The sequence below is a fragment of the Anticarsia gemmatalis genome, chromosome 10 (assembly GCF_050436995.1).
Source record: "Anticarsia gemmatalis isolate Benzon Research Colony breed Stoneville strain chromosome 10, ilAntGemm2 primary, whole genome shotgun sequence".
Lineage (NCBI taxonomy): Eukaryota > Metazoa > Arthropoda > Insecta > Lepidoptera > Erebidae > Anticarsia > Anticarsia gemmatalis.
Genome location: NC_134754.1, coordinates 5,080,800 through 5,095,156, shown reverse-complemented (window position 1 = coordinate 5,095,156; position 14,357 = coordinate 5,080,800). Strand labels below are relative to the sequence as shown.

General features: G+C 35.5%; 1 protein-coding gene across 1 annotated transcript; it reads left to right on the top strand.

Moving 5' to 3' along the window:
* The first annotated feature begins 9,073 nt into the window (after window positions 1-9,073).
* LOC142975941 (toll-like receptor Tollo) lies at window positions 9,074-13,950 on the top strand. Its single transcript, XM_076119105.1, has one exon. The coding sequence runs from the start codon at window positions 9,261-9,263 to the stop codon at window positions 13,299-13,301; it is 4,041 nt and encodes a 1,346-aa protein (XP_075975220.1). The 5' UTR covers window positions 9,074-9,260; the 3' UTR covers window positions 13,302-13,950.
* Window positions 13,951-14,357: the final 407 nt, after the last annotated feature.

Genomic DNA, 14,357 nt, shown 5'->3' with positions numbered 1-14,357 from the left:
TGATAAGAATTTTTTATATCTTCTAGATTTTTATTAATCGCTTAAGTAACATTATGTTTATGTTTGTTTCCAGGAAAATTATATCTTCTGTTAATTTGGTCATTGCTTTCTAGTTCGTCTTTAGTAGCATCTATAGAACTTACTCTACCTTTAACACGAGAAAATCTTCTTAATACAATCTATTTGGCGACACTTATTTCGTTCGGTGTATCCAATACCATAACATTAGCCTAAGTAAGGGTGGAAAGGCTTAGTCCAAGTTTAGTAATATCATTACTGTGACCCACTAAGTAAAAGTGAGTAATAAGATCATCCTTTCCCAATACTACTATGCCTTCTTAACAAAATTTGTCTGGCATGTTTTTCTCAGGTATACTTTCCTTATTGGAGGGAATTGAGAGTAGAATTGCAAATCTTTTGTTTATTTTATTAAAGACACGTTACAGAGATTTTTTCTTGCTTGAATATAAGATGATCTTCGAAGTACAAATGTTATTTTGCCTTTGTGTTTACAAAGAGGAATATTAGATTGGTCTGATATTATGGACCCCACGCATGTAGCTATTAATCGAGCTTACTCTTGATACGGTATTATAAGTGGGAATTTTTCTAATAGATTAACTCAATTACGTTCATATTCCTGTGACTGTTACACTACATTACATTAAATATATGGGGTTTCATATTTATTTTTCTTTTAATTGATCTTGTGTGACGGTATAACGACAAAAATAAACTAAGAGAAGTTTTTAACAAAATCTAATGAATGGAGAGTAATATCGTCTTTTGTTAAATAATAAACATTTTGACAGTTGAAATTCAAATCTCGAAGGATTCATCTGGCCAGTAATTTGTCTTGCAGGACGTTGGAGTGCATTAGTCACGTTCTTTGTGTGGCCGACTTAAAACTCGTATGGGTTTTTAGAGCGGGGTGCTTCGTACTCACCCACACATTTACATTGTTCTGCGGTATCAGAGGAGAATCTCTTCATGTTTGTCTAACAAGCGACGTGTCCGATTATTATTACTGTTTTATCTGTAGTTGGTTTTTGACTGTTGGAATAAGACGGATACTCTGCTTTGATGCGACGTGTATATAAATTCTTGCTTAACAATTATTATGATATACGTTGCTGCATTTTATTTGTATTACAATGACATAAGTTGCTCCGTTAATGCTCTATTTGTTTTGTATTAAGTAGTAGTAATTTAAATATTATGCATTGATAATATCAGTATCAAAATTATATTATATTCCCGGAAATGAGCTTCCGGGTTCAAAGTTATTATCCCCGAATAAATCAATACTAATCATAACATTACTCACATGTCATTACTACATTCGAATGCATTTTGTTATTAAGTTGTTTGAATAAAATCAAATCAGGTCATACAATGAACAAAATTGCATAAAAGCAAAATTACATTATGCACCCCAATAATATTAATTTCCCTCAATAATAGGGTGCTTTCTATTTTCGTGACCAATATTGGTTCAAACAATTTATTCTATAGATAAGCTAATACTACCCTATGCCAAATTAAGGTGGAAATCATCGGACCGGCTAATGATCGGGACCTTTTTTGGAAATAATTCAACAAATTACTCGTTTCCGAAACCTATTCCGTATATACCATTATTCTTATGCCAAAGGTGATTAACTAATTAAAACTGAGCAATAAAATCAATATTTGAATACTGTATATTAATTAGTCTGTCATCATAAATTGTCCAAATAATTAGATACCTTTTGCATCGAATCGTTTACCGTGCGTTTTAAATCACATTAGTTCTGACAGTTTAATTATTTCGTTGAACACTTAAGCTTATTTTTTTCACATATAAATTACTACCAACGAAATTATGGACCATAAAAGTAATAGGTACTAACAGACTAGATTGTCTACTGGGTTATCATGTGTTTTCTTCAAGTTTCAAACTGGTATTCTCCTCTGGGTAATGTTTAGTAAAATGTTAGCAGTTTGTTGTAGCTATTTTCGTGAGTTACTGAACTTTCGTAACAGATAATATTTGTGTGTAACTTTGGGAAAGTTACATAAACCAGGCTGTAACAATAACGCTAAGCTTGATCTAGATTATTTTGAGTAATATGTATGTGAGACGAATATTACAGCCATGTTATGGGATACATTAGCAAGAATCGAAATATATACAGCATTATCTGGAATCTCTTTAGTCGGTAGTATCAAGTATCAAGAGTTTGACATTTAAAATGTGCTTCAAGAATAGTATCTACGGTATCCGCTAGAGGCGCTGATCAAATTTGTAGACAACATTTTTCGATTGCTATAGCTGGTTGTCGATAGTTGTAGAGAATTGCTCTACGTATATTTGGGTGACAATGTGTGGAATTAGTTCCTTTGTCGATTTTTTATTTCAATGATAATATGTAAGAGTACCAATAATGCATCTTTTCTCAATTCTTCTTCTCGTTAAAATCTTATCCATAGTATGTTAAACGTCAGTTCAAACATGATTTTAATAAGATTAAAATAATTGTACGCGTCCTGTGAGATTGACTAGGCTCAAGTGATGGACAAAAACTCTTGCCCACGTTTCTTATTAGATCCTTTTTGTTTCGGACGTGAGACATGTTCTTGATAACGCAACATTATTTTTTACCGCTAGAAGAAATAAGGAACTCATTTGCTATAGTACAATAATTTCGTAGAGTGCCTTGTCAAGTATAATTTTTCTAGATTTTAATTAATAATTAAGTATATTTCCAACATAAAGTGACTGTATCAAACAGATAAGTTTGCGGGTAACTGATTTTCTAAATTGTGAATTTTGTATACTTACTACCTTCGTCAGCCGTAAACCTTGCATACAAGGCTCTATTTTAAGTTGTTTGACTATAAACTGATTAAAACCAAAGAAATGATTAAGATATCAATTAATGTTTTAATCGATTTTTATGATAATTTGGATTGAGATTGAACCTAGAAATTGATTGGAGGTAAAAATCAAAGTTTACATTTAAATTCAAATAATAATACTAAACAGTGTTGCCTAATGCATAATAATTTATATAAATACGAATGATCAAGGTTCTATTCAGTTTTTTAAATCAATGTAGATATTAATTATAATATTGGAACTTCATTACCACACACTAATGAAGTTTTTGCGTCTTCTGATTGGATTGAAGGAACAATGACGTAATTTTTCTCAGAAATGATGAATTATTTTTACAATGAATAACGACGGGACAAAACAATTAAACGCTATGTTTTAAAGTCCTTAATACGTAGTATAATTGTAATTAAATATAATGGACTAATATAAATTAGTTTCTGTTTATTTTACCTAGGATAGTTGAAATAACAAATACTTGGAAGGAATAGTTTTACTAAAAAGAGTAAGTACATACTAGTAAGTTTAAGAAAAAAAAAATATCACGCCCTTTATACCGGAAGGTAGGCAGGTTTTTAGGCAGAGACAGAACCAATGACTCTGTCTATAAATCTAATATTTATTCAGCAAGATTTTCGTCCATACATTCCTGTAGTACGTAAAGTATCAATCACCACAATTCTCAGTATCAAATTTTTATATCATTTTATAACACACAAAGTAACAATACAATTTGATCTCTTTATTCCAGACCACCCCATGAATCCCGTGGGCGTCAAAACATGGTGGCTAGCTTCACGCTGCGGGCTAATAACTTTGTATCAACTGTACTCTAATCCAACGGCTTAATGTACCCATTATTGTAATCAATGCTACCTGTGTACTGGTACATTGTTAATCACCCTTGCCACGAGTTTAGGCTTTTTGCGCTGTACATTTTGCTATCTTTAACAAAGTTTTGTATTTAAAATAACACGATTATAGAGGTATAAATACCCATTGCTATCGTTATTAGATGTTCTCTTATTGGAATAGTAAGTTTTTATTTCATAGCATATTTTATTTTTATTAGATAAGTTTGACATTGTGACTATATTCGTTGCAAGTGTTGTTTATGTTATGCAGTTGATTAAATTTAATATTTGTCTAATAACGATTTTGACATGCTATCAACACTATGAACTTAGTTTACATTAACATAACAAAAAGATTACCCATCCAAAAGTTGACCGCATCTAAGTCGACTTAACCTTGCTTACCGATTACCATTTAGTGCAACTGTTCATAAACGCCTTGAGTATCAGTGTCACTAATCGTCAATTAAATAAACCTCAACTAAGCTATCGTTCAAGTTATTTAAAACCGTAAGTCCTTCGTAATCCTCTAATTAAATTACCTAATAGTCTTAAGGCAGAACAGTTACGGGTAATGCGATTAAGCAATCCAATATAGACGAAATGGCACCGAGCGCAAATTGCCAATCAATAATGACCCTAAGGGCGTGTAATTAACGGCTGCATTAGTAGGTTGCATTATGCATGACGTTGAATCTCTGGCAGACCCTGTTATCTGCGATGCGTATTTCGCTTACAAACATTTACATAATTACAAACGTTTAGCTAATTTTAATTGGACTATTGATGCTCCACAGTCGTTAAGTGTGAAATCAAACATGGTTATTCACATTCAGGATTATCCAGCGATATCTTTTGATCTCAAATCACTGCTGGAATGAACGTTAAGCGAGGGTGCAATGTGCCCTCGGCGGCAGAACCCTTTTCTGGAATTTAATTGTGATGTTTGAAAATATTTGCGTGACAACGCCTGCAATTTTCTCTTGATACCTAATCTGCTAAATATTCCTTTGTTGAATTATAAAACTAAATGAAATAAATATTGTACTCTTGCTTGGGTATGCCTATACAAAGCTGGCGCTTAAGGATCTTCAATTTTATATAAGAAAATAATAAACCACTGCAAAATTATTTACGAATCAATTGGTCTTAGACTTTAAAGCTCGATAAGCTAAACACAAAGAAAGTACGGTCCATAAATGTAAATAATGTTTGTGAAGTTAAAAAGACTAAAATGAGTAAGAGCAAGGCTGGACGTTTTCCCGAGATACATTTTGTGTAAGCGCCGGATAACATTTTTATTGTTAACAAGCAGAAAGCCGTGGCTACGGCGAGCGACGATGATATCTCCTCGTATGAATGATGACTTCGTGCTAAGCCTCTGGAAGCAGTCTCCACAGATAGACATGAAGCCGAGAGACACGGCACGAATATGGAGATTTGACCGCACTTTGTACACTCACTTTTCTAAAATGAATTCCAAATGAGAATTGCAATTCAATTCCCTAGATTGAATATTCAAAATTGTACCTTTATTGTATTTTGAAATATTACTCACGTACGACACGACTTAGAGCTGTAAGTTGATGTCGAGAAAGGTGTGTCTTGAGAACGTTTTATCACACTGACGATTTTTTAATAATTCGTTAAAATTCCTGTTAAAGACATCAAAATTGCTACTAATTATATATTAGAAAAGAGCTTATGAATCCTAAGCAGCTTTTTACGGCTATGAGCTCACTATTTTATGGCCACTAAAACCAAAATACGCGGTTTAATATTAGTGACATTTATTGTTGATGATGCTCTTTATCTTCCTATGTCTATGGCCGCGACCCATCCGAGAGAGATAAGGGGTCGACGTTTTTAGCACAAAGCGTTTTCTGTTTCGGACCCTTTCTTGCAGGTTATTTGACTCGAAACGTGCCTGGGGAGTACCTGTTTACTGAGGCCACCTTTATCGAGACGCAAGCAATATTTTGTCGAGATTATCTCTTAAAACGCCTTTAACGTTCAACGAACGACTCTAACAGATGCGATGTCTCACTTAACAAATAACAATCACGCTTTTAAGTTGCTGCGTCCAAACACAAATTTGAAAGATAAAGAGGAAATATAAAATTGATACGAGACAAAAATATACGACACCTTAAATTAAATGTTCTTGGACAAAACTGCTCTTAAAATGTACATAATACCCCATTACAGTGACTTGTAATAGTAGCAATGTTTATTTCATACAACCACCGAGAATATAATTTTATTGCAGGCTAAATGATAATTTACGACACCACAAGCAAGTATTGCAGAAACTTGTGGCAAACAAGACCAAACATTGCTTTCTAAGATTTACAATCCTCAACCGAGATGTTTTATTTGCGGCTCTGTTGACAACCATAAAGTAACCAGTATCGTCTTACATTTGAAAACTATTGTTTCAACGAATTTATAGAGGCAATAACATAATTGCGGTGGAATCCTTTTGTCTAGCCGAGACGGACCCTGGCACTACTTTTATTGCGGGTCATAACTTTCAAAGGCTTTTTTGCTTCGGATCCGAGAAACTAGCCATATTGTTAATTTCTCTCTACGGACGCTCCTTTGTTTTTTGCCAGTCCTTTTTCAATGCTCCGAGAGGACGGATGGTACCCTGAATGGGATGTAAAATGTTCTGGTCACGCTTAATGTAATTGTTCCCAATAGTGTGCAGAAGCTATTTTGGCCTCAGTTTTAGCTCCCAATTCTTCGTTGTTATTGTTTTTGGCTTTACTTAGAAACATTTCAATTGCAGTATACACGCTTCCGTTAACCAAAGTTTGTTTATTTTATATTGTACAAATTCACAATCGATGGCATTGCATACGATTCCACGTAACAAAGTTAAATTGGAGTTATCAATGGAACGAATCGTAATTGACTCATTTCCGTCGTCCATTATATTATCTTTGTTATTACAGTCTAGTTCTATAATCGAGTGACCGATCGTCAATAGACTGATAAATTATAATAGGACTATTAGCAAGGGCGTTGTCTCTGCAATATCGATTTGTCGCATAATGCCCATGTACTTTTTATGGGACTTTCACATTAAGTTCTTTAGTACCATTTGTTCTCAGTTCATTAATCGATGAGATAGTATCTATTTGTTCGACAATTTATAATGAAACCCACACATGGCTTATGCTTTGGAGCACCCATTTAGAGGCAATCTGTAATAGATTGAAAAACTCATAAATATTAGTAGATAAACGAAGCCATTCTTTCACATAAAAGTCGTGTTGAACTTCTATCGATATCTGGCAATGTCAACACACTCGTTGTGTTATATAACGTTCGTTCGGGAAGATCGCTATATAAGATGTTTTCGGAGTCAGTTGTTACGAGATAAGTGGTAATATTGTGTTTGATGTCCTCTTGTAAATATTGAGCCATCACATAGGCACGTGAGATATTTACTCTCAATATTGACAGAGAATATCAATAGTCCTGCCCTGATACGACCTTGCCCGACAGACCTCTTTCTACGAAAGTTCCGCCCGATACTCTATTTCGACTCTTTATTGATCTATATTTGAATCACGAGAATTTTGTATTCTTGTACAAGTTAAGCAATTGTAAATACTTTAACGATATCTGGTTTTCGAGACAGTTTTTACCACATCCGGCGAAGATAATGGAATACCACAATTAACGTGACTCATAACTTAAAGTTTTACGAGATAATGCAATACTTAGCTATACTTTCAACATTATAACTTTATCTTAAGGACGTAACTGGTAATTGGCAAAACAGACTACTTGACAACTATCGCCAGAGTTTTACCGCGAGTGCTGCTCCGTAACTATACAAAGTATTGTAGGAATTTAAATCAGATTGAAAGATATCCCGTCCAATATTGCAATTGTCAAAATTAAAGTTTGCTTTCGTACTTTAAACTTTTATTTAGAACTGAATAAACTTTCAGATTCACTCGCGTTTATATTAATTATTTAGTTTTGTAGATGATAATTAATTTCGAACGTTGTTTTATATTTTTACACAATCAAACAAAAATATCATTGACTTCGTCACATTCAATTTGAAATACTCAAAAATGCCCCTGAGATTTTTAATTCTGGACCAAGAATCTGACACAAGACGCTTAACTAAACTTAGCTAAACAACAGCTTCAAGTTGTTTACACCAAGCTTACTAAAGTCTGTTACGAAATCTATAGGTACGTGATTTGTAGTGACATTGAAGATATTCAGAGGTCTCCTCGTCTCCCACGGTAGACGCAATTCGACACGCACGTGTTATGGCATCCGATGGCCCGCGATTAGACCACGGTGACGCACGGGACCTTGAATGGACGTGTTTTTCTACCTAACTAGCACAAACTTGTATTTTCAACTCTTTACTTTTTTATTTAAAAATTCTTCACGAACTTTGTGTTGCGGATTCAGCTTTCGCTTTGTGGATTTCGTAAAAACTTTACTGTTGATTTCTATCGATTTAGAAGTTTGCTCGAAGATAATTTAGTTTATTGTATTAGTTAAAATTTCGTTCGTTACTTATCAATCAATCAATCTGTGTATATTTTTTGAATTTTAAATTATACAAAAATATTATTAAGAAACTATAATTCAGACAGTCATCGTACCATTGTTCAATATCCCTATTATTGAACATCTGTTCTTAAATCACTTAAATAAGGCTAAAGGAAATTGAAACACCACAATATTATCTTTTGTGTTGTATTCTCTTCCGATTTTAAACTGTCAATCATTTATTTTGCATTGACGTAAAAATGTCCGCCCATCTCGTCATAACTGTATTATGTAAAAAGTTTTCACAGAATAATAGCTTTTATAAAATTTAATTGTAAATTCATTAGGTTTATACTGCACGATCTTATTTAATTTTGACGCATTGTAATTTATTTTTATAATTTTAAACACAATTTATAGGTATATACTGTAATCTACTTCAAAAAAGAATAACCCTACAAATGAGAAAACAAAAAAACTAATAATGCATTTATTTAAAAGCGACCAAAACAAAGTTTAAAAGTTAGAATAAACTTTTCCCAAGCCAATGCTACTGTTTCAGATGTCGTCACGACCTCCTTTGAGATGAAACTCGAGGAGGTGCAACCAACGAATCACGCAGGCCTAAGTCTTCGATGTATAACCAATATTTTTGAGTACTTAAAAAACACGCGTGCCATCTGTTGTAAGCTGATGCAGTGCCGGGTCCCACCCGTCGTCATTGTGGCCCTCCACGCCCCCCGCGCCTTCCCCCTCCCTCAATACCCATGCGGCTTTCGTTCGTTCAAACTTCGTAGGTCAGTTACCGCCCGACCGCAGGGGAGCATGGCTGCGTCAAAAGTTTTACCGCGATCTCGCACTCACTGTTTACATGCGCTATAAAACGAAGTGTACACAACAACATAGACTTTATAAACATTGACTGTTTGGTGACATAAAGTTTTAACAAGTATTTTAGTGATATATCTGTGACAAATGAACTATATTAAAGTGACAAAATGACGAAGAACTTTTACGGAATGGTTTCGTTAAAAGTTTGGATGTGTTTGGTTGTCGTGGCCGGTGCGCGCGCACGTTCCGCGCCGCCCGCCCCCACCGGCTGTCATTGGGACTATTCGGACGCAAAGTTGAGTGAATCAAACTTTCTCACGTGTAACATCAAAACGATCGGCTCAGTAGACTTCTTGTTTAAAAACATTACCACCGCGCAGGCGTACAACATCAACAAGTTGAAACTTACTTGTACCGATTTGTTGTTCTTCGAGAGTTCATTGCACATGAATACCGGCAGTTTTTTGGGCCAGCTGAGGAAACTTGAGGACTTGCGCATTGAGTACTGCAAGATCCGTTACGTGCCCGCGACTGTCCTGTCTCCGCTTCGTGATTTAACAAGTTTAACTCTACGTTCCTACAATACGGATTGGCCTGCAATGACTATGGAATTTCATGCTGAAAGTTTTCGTGGACTAATGGAACTTCGAACCTTAGATTTAGGAGACAACAATATTTACATGCTGCCTTCTGAAGTATTTTGCCCGCTTTTTAGTTTGGAAACATTGAACCTTACCAATAACAGAATACAAGACATATCTGAAATCGGATTCTCGGATTGGGGTAAGGGCCCTATCGCTCCAGGTAAATCATGCAACACTGGACTTAAAATGCTTGATTTATCTCACAACAACATTTTACGACTTCCCGACAACGGTCTTTCTAGCCTGAGATCTTTAGAAGTGTTGAATATTCAGAACAACTTAATTAATGAAATAGGCGACAGAGCCTTCGTCGGATTGAATTCATTAAAAATTCTGAACTTGTCGGGAAATAAGTTAGTCGCTGTCCCTCCCGAACTATTTCAATCATCACGAGTTATCAAAGAAATCTCATTAGCGAATAATTCGCTCTCCGTGTTGGCTCCGGGATTACTTGAAGGACTTGATCAGCTTGAGAAATTGGATTTATCTAGAAACCGTCTAACAAACGATTGGGTTAACAGAGATACTTTTGCTGGACTTATCCGCCTAGTTATATTGAATTTGTCTCACAACTCACTCGCACGTTTGGATCCTAAGTCTTTCCACGACTTGAACAACTTACAAGTTTTGAATCTAGACAACAACGCTATTGAAACTATCAGTAACGGAGCTTTTGCTGAGCTTAAGAACTTGCATCAACTGTCCGTATCAGAAAACAGGATAAAGACTTTGAATGAGCACATTTTTTCAAACTTGTTCGTTCTTAGTCAATTGTATTTGGACAATAATCAGATTTCTACAATTCATGAACGCTGTTTTGAAAACATTACATACTTACAAGATTTGGGGTTGAATGGAAACAACCTAAAGGTCATTCCCGACGGTATAAAGAAACTGAGGTTTTTGAAATCGCTTGATATCGGCAAGAACAACATATCAAAAGTAACGAACACCTCTTTTGAAGGATTGGAAGAACTTTATGGCTTGCGGCTTGTTGACAATCAGATTACAAGCATACCTAAAGACACATTCAGTACCTTGCCCTCTTTGCAAGTATTGAATTTGGCCTCTAACAAAATAGAAACTATTGAACAAGACGCGTTTTTATCTAATCCGACGTTAAAAGCTATCCGCTTAGACGGGAACAAACTGACCGACATCCGAGGCGTCTTTAGCAAACTTAATACCCTCGGCTGGCTCAATATTTCTGACAATAAGCTTATTTACTTTGACTACAGTTACATGCCAGAGAGTCTTGAATGGTTGGATATTCATAACAATAATATTACGAAACTAGAAAACGAACACAACGCGCAACAAAACATCCGAATGCTCGACGTCAGCTACAATGCATTAGAAATCGTCGATGAAAGGTCGATACCTGATTCTATTGAAGTCCTTTTCTTAAATAACAACAAAATTCACACGATCCAGCCAGGTACGTTCTTACAAAAAAGAAACTTAGAAAAAGTTGTCGTGACGGATAATAAATTACGGACCGTTGAGCTATCTGCGTTTACACTGCCCCATATACCGAAACACAGAACGTTGCCAAAATTCTTCATTGGAAATAATCCATTTGTCTGCAATTGTCATATGATTTGGCTGCAAAAGATAAATCTATGGAACCATATGAGACAATACCCCAGATTTATGGATTTGGAGTTGGTGACATGTGAGGTTGTGAATAACAAATATGGCGGAAAGGCTAACCTAATGGATGTTCCTGAAACACAGTTCCTTTGTTCTTATGAAACACACTGTTCGTCTAGTTGTTTCTGCTGTGATTTTGAAGCTTGTGATTGTAAGATGACCTGCCCGGAAGGATGTTCCTGCTTCCACGACAGCAACTGGAATTCAAATGTAATCGACTGCTCTAATGTTGGTTACACTGAAATACCTGAAAAGATACCAATGGACGCTACGGAGCTTTATCTTGATGGCAATGACTTCCGCGTTTTGAGCAGTCACCTATTCATCGGTAAAAAGAAGTTACACAAGCTATATCTAAACAATAGCAACATTGCAACTCTTGACAATGACACCTTAAACGGGTTGCACTCTTTGAACGTTCTTCACCTTGAAAACAATCATCTGACAGAACTGTCTGGCGGCGAGTTCTCACAAACAAAACACTTGAGGGAGTTATACTTGAATGATAACCTCTTAACAAGTGTCGCAAACAAGACTTTTGAAAACCTGTCATCTTTGAGAGTTGCGCACTTCCAAGGAAATAAGATCGTCGACCTTGACAAAAAGTTGGCGAATGTCTTACATTTGGAAGCCGTCAACGTCCATGGCAACTTATTCACATGTACTTGTGACAACATCGTATCTCTTCAGAACTGGTTCAAGAAATACTACGAGGATCCAGTCGAAATGTATTGTGCGGGTGAAAATGGACTCATATCGAACCTAACTGTGTTTGATGCTATCGATAAGTGTCGTGATTCTAGTGTAACGGACAATACTATTCCAACTGAAAACCAACCGTACCAGTATGATGAAGTGAGCCCCATAAAACTAAACTTTGTGCCACTTTTAGCGGTAGTTTTGATAAGTGTTATTCTCATTCTATTATTCGGTGCCTTAGCTTTCTCGTTTAGACAAAATGTTCGTTTATGGGCGCACTCTAAATATGGAGTGAGGTTATTTAAAAGTGCATCAATTCAAGAGAGTGAACTTGATAGGGATAGATTGTATGACGGATATGCTGTGTATAGTTTATTGGACGATGATTTTGTATCTAAAGTTGTTGCTCCAGAAATGGAACACTCCGGTTACACGATGTGCTTTCATTACAGAGATCTTCAACATGCACCAGAAAATTACTTGTCTGAGCAAATCACAAATGCTGCTGAATCTTCAAAGAGAATTTTAGTTTTTGTTTCATTTAATTTCTTACAAAACGAATGGTCTAAAGTTACTTTCAAGGCAGCAATGAAACATGTAATAACTTCTATTCACCCCTCAATAAGACGACACAGAGTAGTTTTTATTTTAACAACAGATGTTAGCGCTCTAAACTTAGATCTGGATTTCCAAAACTATTTGAAAACTTGTAACGTCTTACTGTGGGGCGAAAAGAAGTTTTGGGAGAAAATTAGGTTTGTAATGCCAGACATTTCTAATTTGCATTGGAACAAAGATACAATGAATTACAATCATGGCGTTTGTCCAAATGGTAGACGGCATCCCTCTAGATATACGGCCTCGCCTACTGCGCCGGAACACTGGTATAAATACGACGCGATACCGCCACAGACGCCCACTACCGCTAATGTAGGCATAACCATCGAGGACGACACCTCCATGTTGACAAACACAACATTGACTAGTCAGATTCAAGATGGGGAAAATTTACATCACAGTTACATATCTATTGATACTCAAAATTATGAGCAACCGTATGGTGGAAGGCCCAGGCCTCCTAATACGTTGCGTAAACATCCTGGCCACAGCGGCCACCACTCCCCGTCGATGCTCGACGAGCAAGGTTACTTACAACCCCGGTCGTCTGTGCACGACTGCTTGCCACAAACTCATTCAGCCGCGCACAGATGATAAGATTGTTGTAACTCCTCTTATCTGAAAACAGATACTTCTTAATGGAAGTTCACATTCCAAGCGCATGTGTAGGCTAGACTGCTTTTTAGTTGGCCTTGCCTTATTGAAACGTGATAGTTGAAAAATGTTGGGTTAGATAATTTGGCCAATGACTTCGTTCCTTACTTGTTTGGACAATGTCATGATTAAAGACTGTATTGTTGAAAATGTATTCTAAACGTATCTAGTAGAAGAAAGCCTTATTGTATTTCATTGTATAAAGCTAATATTGTTGTCCATTAAGACTGATACTTATGTATAAAGGATGCCAGTATCAGGAGTGAAATTATGTAAGAGTATTTTGATATAGTATATCTCATTGTTACCAAATATTTTGTAGATAGACATAACTAATCATTGTATGAAAATATTGTATAGTATTACTAGTCATTAGGTAAATTGAATAGTGTTGAAAGTTTGTAGAGACTCAATTGCATATTCAGTAGTAACACAAAATTATAACTGTTATCAATTTATGTATTTGTATAAATATCATGTGTGTATCACTGCTACTGAATATGTAAATGACTGTTTATATGTATGTAATTGTAATATCTTCGACTGTTACATAATATTAAATTAAAAATAAAACAATATCATCAAATAATTTACTCGTTTTTTTACACACATCCTCCTAGAACATAGTCAATGCCTATTATTAACATTTACCAAAGTTTGCTCAAAGCATTAGCGCAGTAATTTGCTGTCATTAAATCATTAATTTTTAAAGTTACCCATACATTACCGCTTTGTGGTTTGTTTAAGAAACTAGACAACCTTTTTGTGAAGCCGATGTCATAAAAACTGAGAATCTTTTGAAAAACGAATGTCGGCATAACTGTTACTCCGTTGTTTCGAAATCGAAATATTAAGTAAAAAAAGATGAGAAATAATTTTGGCTTGCCGACAATCATCTTGGGCATAATGATGGTCCCTTTTCAGGTAGAAAAACACACCCAAGTCATATATCAACCGTCACGGATAGCATGGTAGCCATAAAAGAGATTTACAATA